Source organism: Phalacrocorax aristotelis, chromosome 4 (genome assembly GCF_949628215.1).
Source record: "Phalacrocorax aristotelis chromosome 4, bGulAri2.1, whole genome shotgun sequence".
NCBI lineage: Eukaryota > Metazoa > Chordata > Aves > Suliformes > Phalacrocoracidae > Phalacrocorax > Phalacrocorax aristotelis.
In genome coordinates, this window is record NC_134279.1 from 26,250,786 (window position 1) to 26,266,045 (window position 15,260).

Consider the following 15,260-nt stretch of genomic DNA (forward strand, 5'->3'; position numbering starts at 1 on the left):
AGGACAAGAGAAAACAGCCTCAAGTTGGGCTAGGGGAGGTTTAGATTTGATATGAGGAAAAATTAATTCACCAAAAGGGTTGTTGAACACTGGGAACAGGCTGCCTAGAGAAGTGGTTGAGTCACCATCCCTGATGTATTTAAAAAGACGTGTAGATGTGGTGCCTAGGGACATGGTTTAGTGCTGGACTTGGCAGTGTAAGGTTTATGGTTGGAGTTGATGATCTTACAGGTCTTTTCCAATCTAATGATTCTACGATTCTATGTTACTGTTCCACAATTTGCAGAAGCCCAGAAAAAGTATTAGGGGGAAAAAGGGAAACCAGAATGTCTGGTCTTTTTTATCTAGAGGCCTTTTTCAGCTTAACTCAATTAAGTATAAGATTGTTAAGGGTTCATATATGCATATACTAACTTCCAAAAGCTACACAGGTTATATATCTCTTCCTGACTGTACTGACTAGGCATCATCACTGAGAGATTATACTGTAGCCTACAGAGGAGCCATGCATTCAGCATTTTCTCCAGCAAGAGAGCCAGAAAATCAAGACCTGTACACTTCAGCCTGACTCTTTTTGTTGCATTTGGACATAGGCCAAACTTCTGTTTTTAATCATGGAAAGATGTGTTCCTATAAGTTCTGCCTTACCTTTATCACAGTATTTCAATTTTATTTTTAATTTCCCACCCCACAATCTAGGTTCAGTTCACCCTAGAAGATAGGAGCACGAAACACAGATGGATATTGTCACTAGTTACAGGAAGTTTTCTTTCCATCACTGAAATATTCCTACTACTATCCTAAAGCCCTGTGTCAGAGGCCACCTGCTGTTGCCTATAAAGAACAGCAGATGTTTAGAGAAAATTCCACCCTTTAACTGAAAATGGGATTCCTGTAACACATAGCAATACCTCTTCTTTGCAGTTTATTTGACAGTGCTCAGTAAAAATTCTTCCTTGGGTGACCAAGAAGCCTCCAACCCACATTCAAATTAGACCAGTCTCCAGGTGTGCATTTTTACATCTTCCTAACTAGCACGCTCCTAATTTCTGGGTGGTCTGTATTCTGCTCTGCATTCATTTTCCTGGTTCTCCCTGTGCCTCATGCTTTGGCAGAGGATCACACCGGATCTAGTTCATAGACTGTGACCAAAGGAAAATAAAGGATCATTTAATCTTGCTTGTTGCAGACAGAGCATCATCTTAGTTTTACTCTCCCCAAACTATCTTCTACATTGCAATTATAAGGCTGCTTTATTTGTTCTAAGTTATGTCACCTAGCACACCACTATAATCAAATGCACTTCATAGACCAAGGCATTCAACTATGCCGTTAAACCCACAGTTTAAGAGCACGCTCATTTAGAATCATCTGCAAAATTGGAGGCTGAAGCTGAACTGTAGTGGGACAACTACAAAGACAGACTACACTCAGTAAAGTGACCTTCTGGTTTGACTTCCCTCTCAGATGTGTTAAAAAGTTGACTTATGTATGCAGTTATTTACTTCTGTAATATCAGTACTCCCCCTTGAAGGTAAGTATGTGTCTTACCAAAACCAGAGTGACCAAAAGATAACCGCTTTGAAAAGACTGGAAACTTCGCAGTTATGAGCCTCATAAAACAGCCACCTTAAATCTTAACAACAAACCTGTAAGATGAGCAAAGCAGAAGTCATGTTGAATGTAAGAATGAGGGAGTGGAAGTGACATACCCTGAGGGCAGATGATTAACAGCTAGCTCAGAAATTTGATTAAGTATGTGAACAGTGATACTTCATAATTACAGGAATAAACAACATTTCCCATTGACAATTATTATACAGATGAAAACAGTGCTTCAAACACATATGGCTTGCAAAAAAGACATTTATGGAGATTTAGAGGGATCTCTCCTTCCCCAGGAATGAAATACATTACTTCAATGGAACATGATAGTAACATTCAATCTTTTAGTATGAAGATAAAGTAAGTCAGAGCCTCGCCTCTCACACAAAAAAGCAGCAGCCTCAGAAGTACGTTTTCTTGGCCACTGAAAACAGTGTATCGTTTAGATACAGTACAAGTTCATGGAAACTACGAGGTTTCTTGTCCCTGATATTTAAAAAAGAAAAGTTATCCAATAGCGAAAAATAAAGCTGAAATTATGGGGTTATGGTAGGGTACAGCATCTCAAGCCTGGATGTAGAACGGGCCACGCACACAAAAAAAAGCTTCAGAAACTGCATAGAAGTCAAATAATTTTCTAGAAAATAAGTTTTATTTGGCTCCTTTCGTACACTTTTTCGAAAAGAAATGCACATTCAGTTTACCTTTCTCAGTGCACGTCTGGATTTGCTCACATAGAGCCATTAATATCAAGGCAAAAGGTGCCTTTGAAATAATTTCAGACACATCATATTTTGACTGTAAAGCATCCAAAGTTATTAATTTTCTAATTATAACTTGGAAAGAAATGTTTCAGGTGTTTCTTCTCTGATTCACACATGTAATTGTCCCACACAGGGAAGAGGAGACAGGCCTGCAATAAAGAACTGTCAAGCCAATGGCTAATACTCATTTCAGGTAGAGCTAAAGATAGGTTCTCTATTTCATACTGAGTTGGGATACAAAAGAAAAACCCAGCTAGGTAACTTGCCCTTTTCAAAAGCTCTAAAACAGAAATGATAAAAACATTGCTTCAAAACTACAAATCAGCCATTGGTAGTGAGAGTTTGTTTGCAGAGAAAGCACTCCTCCCCCAGTTGTTTCTCATGGCCAGGTCTCTCTCCTGTTGATGGTGACTATGGAATTTGTTTCTTGATGCTGCTTCTTAAGCACTTCATGAACAGGAGTAAATTCAGCTTGGGCTTTCATACATCACAAGAGGTACTAACCCATCAAGTAGCCCCTACAGAAAAAAACGTAAGAGAAAAACAAGTCAGCAAATGCAGGCAGCACTCCTCAAAAATCAGAGGCATATGGTCTTGAAACAGAAACTTCAGACTGCCAAAGACTCTGCTGATCAAGGCTATTTAAAACAGTAACTGCGCTCCAAGGTACAAACTGGCCAGCTTAATTGCATGCTCCTTCCTCAGTTCATTTTCTTCAATGAAGGCTGAAAATGGATTAGCCTGTCCTCAGTCCAGCTTTGGTAATTGTTTGGAATTTCTGAAGCCCAGGTTACACCCTAGGAAAAGTTCTTTGTACCCTTTACTCAAACTACCAGTGTTACGATATTCAGTATAACCCAACATTTGCTGGCACTCGACACAACTCTGCTCTCTTTTTCTCTTCTATTTCTCTGAAGCCCTGTTTCTTTAATGAGTTTAAGAAAAAAGAACTGTTTAAACACATGCGCACTCAATGAAACAAGAAAATATACAGCATTGATGAAACAGGAAAACATAAAGCAGGCCCCTATCCAGCTACCTGCTGCCAGGGAACCCATCACTTCCGTGTTATGAAACAACATTTTAAACTACACTGCAGAGGTTAAAAAAAATATTTAAGAAAGAAGGAATGACCATCATTGTTACGTCAACATGTCACGGAGCTACTCCAGAAATTAACTACCAGTACCTCCTAACATCAAGTTTCAACTATTCTAAACAAAATAGATGGACTGAGAAATACAGAAGGGGCGGGGGGGATACTGAAAATCCTGCATTTGGTTTTTGCATAGTCTGAAAGCTCCGATCTTTCCTTCTTTTTGATTTGTGAATATAGGCATATTAAAACGTCACATATATAGTATGCTTCAATGTTATGTTCAGTTTTCCAGCCACAGAAAAACCTGAGACATCACCTTTACTTTAGGACTGCTTTGGACATTTCTGAACACTTGTTACTGCTGCCATCAGTTCTTCTAGTTATGATCTCTCGTGTACACAGTCACGAAAGTACTCATTTGCCTTTCTTCCAGTTCTTTGACACCTGCTTTTTCCTCAAAACCATTTCTTGTAATTATTTTCACCTGACCAGTACATACTCAGTCTACCTTAAAATTCATTCTAAGCCAGACTTGCTAATCACGTTTTCTGACATACCAGGAACTGTCACCTTTTTTTAACTACTGTATTGTTTTAAATACAGTAGCTGGCCCCAAAAGCATCCCACCTCATTCAAGGTAGCTTGTTCCAAAAAAGTGTTGAAAAAAGCAACTCATAGCCAAGCTGCAGATCTTTAGCATACCTCATTGTATTTTTTGTTACTCTTAAATTTAACATAGGCAGAAAGGAGCCACAAAGGAGAAGAAAAGCTGAGAGAGCATTACATCACTTACGGTAATTTCATCCTCATGAAAACTCTGGCCATGAAGAAGCTTAAAAGCACGCTGACAAATCCAATAAAGAGCAGAAGAAATCTATTCAGCTTGGGGATATTTGGTGCATTGGATCGATCCAGAATTATGAATCCTAGGCCACCCATTGTGAAGAGGAAGCTGGATGCGAGCCCTTCCATAATATATTGCCCATTTACTCTAAAGAAAAAAAAAAAAAGGAGGGGAAAGGAAGAGGAGAGAGTCAGAAAAAGATCCGTTTTAAAGAAACTAGGTACATTTCAAACCCCATCTACTCAACCTGCTTTGGCTGTACAAATATGCAGGATGACTTTCTAACAAAAAGTAGGTATGGAAACTGATGTTATGCAATTACATTATGGCTTTAATATGTAATTTATCTCCAGGACTGATGGTCTGCAAGGTGACTAGTCAAGCATGCTAGTGGTTTTATACAGAACAGTGTATACTAATGGCTACCATGCAAGCTCATCCATTTTCAGAAATATCTAGTCCAAAGTAGCACCTTGTTTCACAGATGACTCGAGGCATGGAACCATGAACCCTGGGCCACTGAGCTTTCCAAGTCTTATTTCCAAACCGGTGTTTAGGCAGCAATGCCTGAATCCTCATCTCGGTACAAAGCCCACACAACACACTACGCTAGCGCATGAAGCACATCTACTGGTTACAGCACACCGCAAAAGCAGTTCTCGCCTGCAGTTATGTTTTGACACCGGCTCGCTGAGCCTGCGCATAGATTGTGGGGACCCAGCCTGGAAGTGCCCTGGCTCTCTGTCAGTCCACACTGCTGCATTTCTTCTTGCAAAGCTGGAGAGGGGAAGCCAAGATGCGGAAAGAACATTGCACCTGGATCACAAGTCTCCTGCTTCTCACAGTCACTGAACCTTTCTCCTATCCGTGTAATTAGCAGGACTAGCAACCTCATAAAATTGGCATGGATTAAACTACTGTGCATGCTAACACAGAAATGAAGATTATAATTATTGCCTCAGATCCTGAAAACAAATAATTTCACCTTCTTCCATGTTGTTTTCACTGAATTGTACTGAAGTGCTACCAACTCCCTGCAGTAGCGTGATTCATCTACACTGCAACAACTGACGCCAGTCTGAGACATATGCTACATTTAGTCCCAGTCAAAAATCTGTGCATAAGGCACAGAATGTCACAGACCTCACAGATTCAAGAACTTTTTTGGTATTTAACAAAACCATTATTTGTTTCCACACAGATAAAAACCACAGTTACAAATGTAGATTTAATTCTCTTCAGACGAGTTTGTTACTAAGCAGTCTCTATTTTCAGTAATAGAAGCAGAAGACTCAAAGAAGACACTGTTGTCACCCATTCATAAGTGTGATCCCCACCCTCAGACACAAGAGTCCAAAATATATTAGAGTTTAAAAGGCCAGACCCATAACTTTCACAAACATTATGTATGCTGCTATGAAATATTGACCAAATGGCTCCACATCCACTATAAAACTCAACTTTAATAGCAAGGGTTTGCAAGAAAGAGAAGCACTGGCAGCTCAAAACTTTTTTCTTACCAGACTTTTTATTTTTAAAAGTTTTAGGAGGACTGAGTTTTTTCAATTTCCATTGATTTCAGTGCTGTTTTTTTAATATTTGCAAAACCAAGCACTGATGTAGAACAGATCCCGCCTTGCACAGAGAGCTCAAAAAAAAAAAAAAAAAACCAAACAAAAAGGAGATGCTCAGCTCTGTTAAGATGGGTTTATCCACTTGCAGTTTGGCATTTGCAGCACTTTGCTTGCAGGAGCAGGGCCCTCCTCCTACCTGTATGCCAGGAAGGCCACCGGCCTCTGATGGCCGTGTTCGTCTGTCATCGACCCCACGCTGGGAGGTTCCACAATCACGTCATAGATAATGCCTGCAGGGAGAAAAGCAAGGATCACCTTTGACTTAGAGCAGCAAACAGCGAGAATTGCTTTAACACCGCAGGGACGCTCGGACTTGGCCGAGGGCCATGTTTTATGACCGATTTGGAGCCGGACAAGCGGTCAGCGGCGGCTCTGCTGCCCGGGGCAGGGGCCCGCAGCCCGCCCCGCTGAGGACGAGCCCCTCGGTGCGCAGGGTCTGCCCTGAGAGCGCCCGCCCCGGCCTCACCTCCGGTGATGAGGAAGTAGGACACCACCACCAGCGCGTACACGGTCATGGCCGAGGGCATGTGCACCCAGCCCGGCCGCTTCAGCTTGATGTTGGGGCACTCAAGCACGGCGAAGGGCAGGCGGTACAGCGTCTCCATGGCGGCGGTGCGGTGCGGCCCGGCGCGGCCCAAGGGAGAGCCGCGGCCCCGCTGCTCCCGTCCCCACCGCCTCGCCTCGCCCCGCCGCCCTCCGCCACCGGACACGAAGGCGGAAACGGAAATGGGCTGCCGCGTCCTGACAGGGGTAAATCAACACATTAAATAAGCGCCGATCTAAGCCAAGCCACCCGAAGGCGACGCCCAGGCGAGAATGGACAACAAAAAGCGGAGACTTCTTTTTTGTTTGTTTGTTTCTTGGTTTTTTTTTGTGTGCGCAATACCATGAGGAAACGCAGACCGCCCGCCGCACTCACCTGCCAGGATCCAACAGCCCTGACGTGTCGGTGCCGGGTAACCGCGAGGCGCTTGGGGCGGGGCGGCCACGTGGCCGCCCCTTCCCGCGCCCCATCGGGCCACGGACACGCGTGGGCTCGTACGGGATACACGAGCGCTCGGCCCCGGCCTCACTGGTGGACTAGTCCCTGCGGGGAGGAGCAACGCCGGCCCCGCCGCCGCCAGGGGCGGGACGCGCCGGGCAGAGCGGCCCTAGCGCCGCGGCAGCTCCGGGCCCGGGGGAAGGGAAACCCGCGCCCGGGGTGAGCTCGCGGAGCCGGGATGGGCTGGGGAGGTACCGGCCCGAGGAATAAGATGGAAACCAAACTTCTACCCATTCAACCAGCTTATAAGATTTCCTTTCCGCTGCAGAGCACTACATGATTTGTGTAGAAGGTTCCTCTTCGCTGCATTTGCAAACTAATGGGAGTTTTTTGTTGCTTTTTTCCCCCCCCAATTTCTAGCGTTATTTCTGAAGTGACACTGTCATACAAACCCCCTGCAACTAATGCCTGTGTTCTCGTTGTCTAATGTTTGTGCACTCCTTTGTTCTTATTTAAGAAGATGTGATAGCCTATTTCAATTTTAAACTGAAGTTGGAAGACTGACAACTCTGAACCTGGTCACTCTCAGTTACACAAAGATCTTAGTGAGGGAAAAAAAAGGAGCTATACCACTGTACACTTTTTATAGTATTCATGGAGCCTTACATAGTAACCAATTAATCCTGGTCTTACAAACCCCTTAATAACTGTGTTACTCGCTAGCAGTCAGTCCAGCTTGTTTTCTTGACTTTTGATACCATATCTTCCCAGGAACTTAGATTTCTCACTGTAATTCCTTTTACTGTTATTATTTCTTAAGGTACCTTTAAAATAAGGATGAACACAGGCAATGAAAACTTAAGCCTTGGAGAAAATATCCACTAGCTTTCATGAGATTGCATCATTTTGGCCTGTTGAGCAGAGCTTTCTTAGGTTATACATGGCAGATACACCTCACTGTCCTCACAGAATATCCTAGGGGCAGGGAAGAGCCCTTCTCAGACCAGTTCCTGTGTTCTCTATAGCTTTATTTGAGCTGAGGTCAAGTCTCCTGACAGCACGGGAAGAGTTTCCTTCAGAAAAGGCATGTGACAGCCAGGGACTGAATCAGAGCACTAGCTGAAGAGAAGAGGTCCATAATAAAAACAACCCCACGAGCAAACAACCATAAAGGAAGACTGATGCCTTTTAGAGAGGAACAGTAAACACCATCTCAATACCAACCCCTCAACTCCAGCTTACATGTGTTTAAAAGCCCACGCTCCAGGTGAACATGCCCTGCCTCCCCAAGCCACCCAGCCCACTACCCACTGCACAGAGGGCTCCGGCAGCCCCAAGGGGTATCACGCCCCAAACAACTGCCCCCATACCTATGCTGCAACCATCTGCTCAGAGAATTACTTTTCAGAACTGTTGAGAAAAATTAAGGGCCTAATTACCATTTCACTGATACTTGCCTAATAACTGCTTTTATTTCTGCCTGCAGCAGTGATACTGCTTTTCCTACCTCACACCTCAGTTGCCTTTCAGTGCAATTACATCAAAATGATTAGCCAATTTCAGTCTTAGCCCTCCTGTTTAGAAAAAAACTCCCTCCCAGTGCAGTTGACCTGTCAGCAGATGTTTATGACATTTCTCCTCAGTATTCCGAATGTATTCTCCCTCCATCTTGCCTCGTTTCCAAAAGCCCCAGAGAAAACTCTAACCTCACAGCTTTTAATGTAAAAAAGGAGCACTTTGGGGGCAGGTTAGATATGCCTGCCCTACTTGTCACTTCTGCTTTAAAACCATTTTTCCAGCATGCCAAAGTACTGAAGTTTGTACTAGCACAGTCAGGCAACAACTAATAAAATTTTAACCTTGTAAACTAACTATAGTAACAGCACCTGAAAATGTCAGGATACTAATGTTAGTCTTAAAACCTCCTTCAAAGTTTTAGCATAACCCGAGCTGAGGAGAAATAAACACTTTATACTTAAAGCTGCAATGTTTATCCATTTTGAGAGTATTGACAGAATTATTTTAAGGACTTTGGATGCTCTGAAGAAATTCTCAGGGAGGCACAGCTCCTGCATGGTGTTAATTCAGTTATCCCAGACCACAGCCACCTCTTGTCATCAAACACAGGAGGTGCCCCACCACCACTGCGAGTTTGCAGGCAGTTGCTCCAAGGTACCAGCTAGCTGCCACCAAAAGGACAGGTCTTTTCATCAATTCAGTTTTCCGTGATCTGTTTCTTGGCTGACTGCACAGCCTGAGAGGTTTCAGAGCTAGGCACAGTGCAGACAGCGTTCAGTCAGGAGAAATCTGCACACACCAGAGCCACAGCCTGAGCAGACTCCACAAGTGATCTTAGAAACCACTTCAAATCGCACCCTGAATGCTCCCAGCAAGTCTGTGCACTCAGTGATTATTTCTCCTCCTTCCTTATTCTAGTGGTTGCGCTCACTACTTTTTGAAAAAAATAGTTATTAAAAAATGCCAAAGATTTGTTATTGGCAAAAATGGATACCTGCTCCTCATCATATTACGTTCCAAAATTCAGAGCTGGGGGTGAGGAATATAACTGCACCCAGAGGTAATGCAAGAATTATCCCAAGTGTGTTAAAGCACTCCTGTGTAGTGTTAGAGCCACACTTAAAGAGTTCTCTCTATACAACAGGATGAAGCAAAGCAGAACAAGCCCATTTCCACCTTTTACAATTGCTTTTTACATTACCATTACATCCTCAGATCCAACGGAACTTAGCTTTAAGTTTCAATACCACAGGCCTAAACTGCTACTCTAAAACCTGATTCTGGAAGGCATTAAAGGTCTATCCCACCTGCACCCCAGAGCTCTGCTTGGATCATACCTACAACTGCTGATCCAGGAAGCACCTAACAAGCAGGATACAACAGCTTTCCTCCAGGAGATCCAGATGTAGCAGCATGTAACCATCTGGTGGATACAGCACTGGCTTCAAGAAGTCAGACAATTCCCCCCCACCCTCAGATTTAAGTAACAATAACTATAGCACATACTACTAACAAAAAAATATCTACCTCAGGCCCAATACTAGCTTGCCGCTTCATCCGTCAATCTCTTCCAGTCTTTAGTCATAGTCTCCCTTTGTATGCTTTTGTTTTTGAGATTCCTAACTTTCTTCTGAGCCAAGTCCTCTGATGACACTATGCACAGCTGTTGCCATGAAAAAAATTGCATCACTCAGTTACTCCAACCCCTCTACAGGAATGTGAATCACTCCTGTTTAACCAGACCTCCTTCCACCTGCTTGATTTCCCCTCTCTGCAGGCAGCACAGAACACAGCATCCTGACTTATCGGCTTTGTTGCACCAAAACCCAGTTCTGCATTTAACAGGCTGTGAGAAGCAGCTCCTACCAGCTTTGACTAGCACGTGGAGTGACAGGACACAAGGAAAGTGGAGCTTTCATTTATTGGGCTGAAACTACAGATTGGTTCACTTTGACTTCTGGCTCTGTGCTTGTGCCTTCAACACTTTCACAACAATCTTCTGCTCCTCGATAAGAAAAGCTCGTTTGATTCTGGAAAGGAAAAACAACAACTTTAGGGCATGAATCCATTAAGTGAAAACACAAAAATAAGACAAAGTTACAATTAGTTTCGCTGCCTTCAACATTCGTTACACATGTGGTATTAGTTCCACAGCTACATAAAAAGAGAAACCGTTGATGTTCTTGCCAGCATCAAAAGACAGGGCCGGTGGCACTACGTGAATGTACAGTTTTGGGGAAGGAGGCCTAGTATGCCTGAAAGTTTCTGAATTTTTCCCTTGAGAGCAAGGTAATGGCTGAACACTGGAAAAATTAGCACCTTCACTAACTTCTAAGGCAAAAAGCAAAACTCCTCACTAGCAAACTAATTTACCTGTTCCTAAAGTCAGAATTGGTGTGACCAGTTGTGGTCAGCCCTCCCCTTGAGTCACAGGAAAACTATGTGAGTCCACTTATCAAAACAAGAACAGTTCCCCTCTCAGGATTAAAGCTTCTTTGCACATCAAAAGGGAAAACCCTGACAGGTCAAGTCATGCCTCAGTGTAATTATGTCTGAAAGACGTGTAGGGCCACCATGCAGAGACCAAAGTGACAGTACTCACATCAGCAGCCTGTCTGATAATTTTGAGTTAGAAGCACAAACATACCACACACTTTCTACCTTGAAACATTAAAATACCATTCCATAGGCATTTGGTACATATGGCTACTGTCACAGTACACAAAAATACCAAAGATGCCTGAACAAAGAGAAAGAGAGAAAACACAGGAGAAAACTGGCCAATTAGAGGGAAGGGGGCAACTTTTTTTTTTAAGCAAAATAAAAGGCGTATTCACTTATTTAAAATGACCTACCAACCTCATAAAGTGTGTGGGAAAACACTCAAAAAAATTGTCTTTTAACACATAAAAGTTATGCTACAGATCTGCAGCTGTAACAACCTGTCTTCAGCGGCACCTAAAGCAATTTAACTTAGAATTCACATAAGCCAAAAAAAAAGCGCTGGCAAGATTTGCCCTACAGATGAAAAAACTGGCAGCTGACTGCTGACTCCAGTTATCTGCTTTGATTACCACTCATAGAAATGGCATACTCTTTGTAACACACATTTTGTCCTCCAACTTGCCAAGAAAGTATAGGATGTACAGTTGTTACCCAATAAAACTGAATTCAGTGAGGCCCAGCAAAGGTCGTCTTAAAGCTTAGCCACACAAAGATGCTTAATATGCAACCAATTAATATCTTTGAATCCCAAAACACCACAAAGAAGCCAAAAGCTCAACTGATCTTACGCTACTATCTTTGCATAAGACAAATGGATAGGACAACAGAAGAGAAAAATCTTTGCTATGGGGGCTGAATATAATATAAAAATCCAGAAGGAGCAGACTGTTTAGCACCAAGGCAACAGTGCAGTAAGAAATCATGAAGAACATAAGCTCTCTACGAAGGAGCTCCACACGCAGTAACTAGCTAAAATCCAAGGGGCAAAAAGTCACACACATCACTGCTAATGTGCCCTGTGCTTACCCCCTTCATTTTACTATGCCAATTTCAGACAAGAGCCTTCGGAATTTCAGCCCACGTTACGAAAACAGTGAGATGCAAAAATCTGGTAAAGCTCTAAACAGTTTTCTAGAGTAGCATCCCCCATAACCTTACCTGTCGCGGACACACTTAGCACACATGGAACCACCATAAGCTCTGCTAACATGCTTCTTCGTTTTTGACAGCCTCATAAGAACTTTAGGGCGCACAGCACGAACCTGCAGAAAACAGAAGAGAGAAGTGTATAATGAGACAGTAATTTTGGGTAACAGCCATATTAAGAAAATTCACTTCCATAGTTTACAAAAGCAGCACCACCTGAAGGTGACTATTCAAGACGCAAAAAAGTGACTCAAGTTGCAGCTTGTTGTACATGCCATGTTCAGCTTTCCTAAGCTGATCTTTTCACTCTACCACAGGCATCCACCAATAAATTCATCATTAAAAGATTGTTTATAAAACAGATTTGTTTTCCCAAGTGTAGGAATGGCTCAAAGGTAGACATTACTCAAGCATTCCCATCACAGTTAAGAGCAATGATATTACACCAAGAATATATTTTGGAGAAAAATATATTAGAAACATTCAGTCCTTTCCTCTGAAACTGAAAATCAAACTTGGCCTATGTGGTTTTGTTAAAGCCTATCTAAGAAGTCCAATTTAGACTTTTAAACCTGCTACAGAATCGTCTCGGTCTAACTCCAAAAATTTCAGCCAGTTACAACTTACAGTACAAGAAGGTTCAGATATAACAATGAGAACCACAAGCACTAAAAAAAGTACTTACTCTTTAAGCTTTCAAAGCTTGTTTTACCAGTTAAATTTTACAGCATTCAGGCAAGAATATTTTAAAGACAAAAGTTGTTCCAACAAGAATTCATCAAGAAATAGGCATATAATTTGAACAAGGTCTTTGTACTAAAAAAATACTGCTGCAAAAAAATATTATGCCATAAGCCTAATACTTACACCACGAAGTCTTCCTGGGCATATACCACATGCTGACTTTGGTGCCTTCCCTACTTTCTTGGTGTAAAGGTAAACAATCCTGTTCCCAGGTGTTCGGGACCTAAACGTGGCAGAAGAATACTCTGTTAATGTAGCAATCAAAACTTAAAACTCAGTTTTCTTCAAGTTTTCTTAGAAAGTACATCTTACTTACAGTCTGGTCTTGTTGGAAGCTGTGTTGTAGGACAACCTACGGCGGTAAGTCAGGCGCTGAACCATTTCTGACACCTAAATTAGACAAAAAAACCAAAGCAGCACTACTTTTAAGGGCTCAATGTCCACGTGGAAGTTCACCTATCAAAGCACCGCCTACACTGAAGCACCAAGCTGGATCTGAATCAGCAGGTGCCGATTCTGTATCAGTATTAACAAAGTTAAAGCATTTCCCCATCAGTGGTGACCAACACAATTACATTAAAAAAAAAACTCCAAAACACATAACACATGGCGGTGGATAGAATGTGATTTACAATGAATGTTCATCCAAACTAACTGAACACAGTTCAACATCCTGGCCTTGCCCGAATGATGCCATGCTCCTCTAGAAAACTGTTTAGAGCTTTACCAGCTGCGTGTTTTCCAGTCAACGTAAGCTTCGTTAGCAAGGCTGAAATACGAGCCGAAGCAGACCCAGCACCATCCTTTCCCATCTCATCTGACAACAAACCCTATTAGCCACGCTCCGGGCCCCGGCCGGAGCCTCCTCCGGGCCCGGCACAAGCCAACGAGGGTGGCGAAACCCGCTCCCGCAGCGGGGGAAGGGGCTAACGCCCCGACGCGGCGCCGGCCGCCTCCAGAGCCCCTCAGGGCAGCCCCCCGCTACCGGGACCAACCCTCCTGGGGGGGTCGGGCCGGGCCCAGGCGGGGCCTAGCGCCGCGGCCCCGGCTCGCTGCGGCCCGGGAGAGGCGGGCCCCACTGGGAGCTCCGCCGCGGAGGCCTGGGGCGGCCCAGGCCCGCCGCCGCGCACCGCTGCCCCCACCGCGACCCCTCACCACAGCCCCCGGCCCGCTGACCGCCCCCGCCGCCCTCCGGAGCCCGGATGGGGACGGATGGGCGCCAACGGCCCTCAACCACCCGCCACCATACCTAGCGCCGCCGGACGCGGAAGAGGAAGCGGAAATGCGCAGGTCAACATTGAAATAGTGGCGCTCTGGAACCCGGAAGGAATAGTAGCGCCTGCGCACTTCGGCCCCTCTCGCAGTGGCGCTGCCATGTTGTACGGCGACGGGGCGCAGGTGCGGCGCCATGTTGTATGGGTGAGGCGGGGCTGCCGCAGCTGTTTCACCTTTCCCAGGGGTACTACGCACGTGCTCCCCCACCCCCTTTTTATTTTTTGTGTGTTTTACTGAAAAGCTGTTTTTTTTAGAACACCAGCTTCTTTCCTCAGAAAGATCATGATGTTCTTTATTATGGTAGTTACATAGTGGTAGGCCCATAAGCCATTTCTCAAGTCTGCTGTTCTAAGCTCTAAATAACAAATCACTCATACAAGCTTTTCCACACTGAACCGGCAGGTAACACACCTGGAAACTGTGTGCTCTTAGGCAAAACTTACAGTGGCAAAAGGCTGGTCCCTGTTCTCCTGCCCACCTGAGTGGGGAGAGGTTCGCACCTTTCCTCTTTGTGCAATGTTCAAGTTGTTCAAGAACACCTTGAGCACCAAAGTGCTATCCTTGCCATGCTCCCTTCCTCTCAAGACACCGTTGCTGCCACCCAGCGCCTACCTTCCCGGGCACTGCACCTGCCTGACAAGCTGATCCCAAAACTGGGATCTGTGGAGAGCAACGCAATACCGACATTTGCTTAACACGTCCTCGCTGCGCCGGCAGCTGCACTGGGAGTCTTGGACAGAAAATCCTCTTGCCTGTTTACCAAGGCATGTACCTTCTCCAACATGACCCAGGGCAGGCACTCAGGCAGGAATATGAGGATATAAAACTTTCTCTGCTGGTTACGTCAAAGGTCCACCTGATCCAAAATCCCATTTCCAAACCATAGATACTTAGGAAAAACATAAGGGAAACAGGACACGACTAGTTGATCTTTCCCTTAAAACACCCTCACCACATTCAGCAGTGGGCATCTTACAAGCTTCCTGAGCTGCGTCATGTTTTCCATCTTTTGTATTTAATAGCCCCTGGTAGATCTCTGAGAAAAGCAAAGAAAGGAGGCAGCAAGAGCTAAGGGAGCATATGATGGCTTGTCAACAGCCAGAAACAGTGTTCCGGTGGTGTCAGATCTGCCAAATCTGTGGTT

General features: G+C 44.3%; 2 protein-coding genes across 3 annotated transcripts; both read right to left on the minus strand.

Annotated features, from left to right (window-relative positions):
• Window positions 1–2,235: 2,235 nt before the first annotated feature.
• OSTC (oligosaccharyltransferase complex non-catalytic subunit) lies at window positions 2,236–6,660 on the minus strand. Its single transcript, XM_075090680.1, has 4 exons — window positions 6,413–6,660; window positions 6,083–6,176; window positions 4,262–4,459; window positions 2,236–2,887 (listed from the first exon to the last, which is right to left on the minus strand). Exons 1-4 carry the CDS (start codon window positions 6,549–6,551, stop codon window positions 2,869–2,871), a joined length of 450 nt encoding a protein of 149 aa, XP_074946781.1. The 5' UTR covers window positions 6,552–6,660; the 3' UTR covers window positions 2,236–2,868.
• A 3,688-nt stretch (window positions 6,661–10,348) lies between these two features.
• Window positions 10,349–14,170, minus strand: RPL34 (ribosomal protein L34). Of its 2 annotated transcripts, none has more exons than XM_075090681.1 (5): window positions 14,091–14,170; window positions 13,158–13,231; window positions 12,965–13,064; window positions 12,110–12,213; window positions 10,349–10,476 (listed from the first exon to the last, which is right to left on the minus strand). In XM_075090681.1, the coding sequence occupies exons 2-5, from the start codon at window positions 13,220–13,222 to the stop codon at window positions 10,392–10,394; spliced, it is 354 nt and encodes a 117-aa protein (XP_074946782.1). In that variant the 5' UTR covers window positions 13,223–13,231; window positions 14,091–14,170; the 3' UTR covers window positions 10,349–10,391. The 2 variants fall into 2 exon arrangements, with proteins under 2 accessions (XP_074946782.1, XP_074946783.1); XM_075090682.1 differs by having other exon boundaries at window positions 13,569–14,098.
• Between the last annotated feature and the right edge of the window lie 1,090 nt (window positions 14,171–15,260).

Excerpts from the sequence above, each read along its gene's own strand:
- OSTC (XM_075090680.1), bottom strand. The coding sequence starts at position 6,551 with ATGGAGACGCTGTACCGCCTGCCCTTCGCCGTGCTTGAGTGCCCCAAC. Across the intron at positions 6,177-6,412 it reads CTACTTCCTCATCACCGGAG|GCATTATCTATGACGTGATT; the intron begins GTGAGGCCGGGG and ends TTCTCCCTGCAG. Across the intron at positions 4,460-6,082 it reads GTGGCCTTCCTGGCATACAG|AGTAAATGGGCAATATATTA; the intron begins GTAGGAGGAGGG and ends TTTTTTCTTTAG.
- RPL34 (XM_075090681.1), bottom strand. The coding sequence starts at position 13,222 with ATGGTTCAGCGCCTGACTTACCGCCGTAGGTTGTCCTACAACACAGCT. Across the intron at positions 12,214-12,964 it reads GCCCAGGAAGACTTCGTGGT|GTTCGTGCTGTGCGCCCTAA; the intron begins GTAAGTATTAGG and ends TGTTTTCTGCAG. Across the intron at positions 10,477-12,109 it reads GCTAAGTGTGTCCGCGACAG|AATCAAACGAGCTTTTCTTA; the intron begins GTAAGGTTATGG and ends TTTCCTTTCCAG.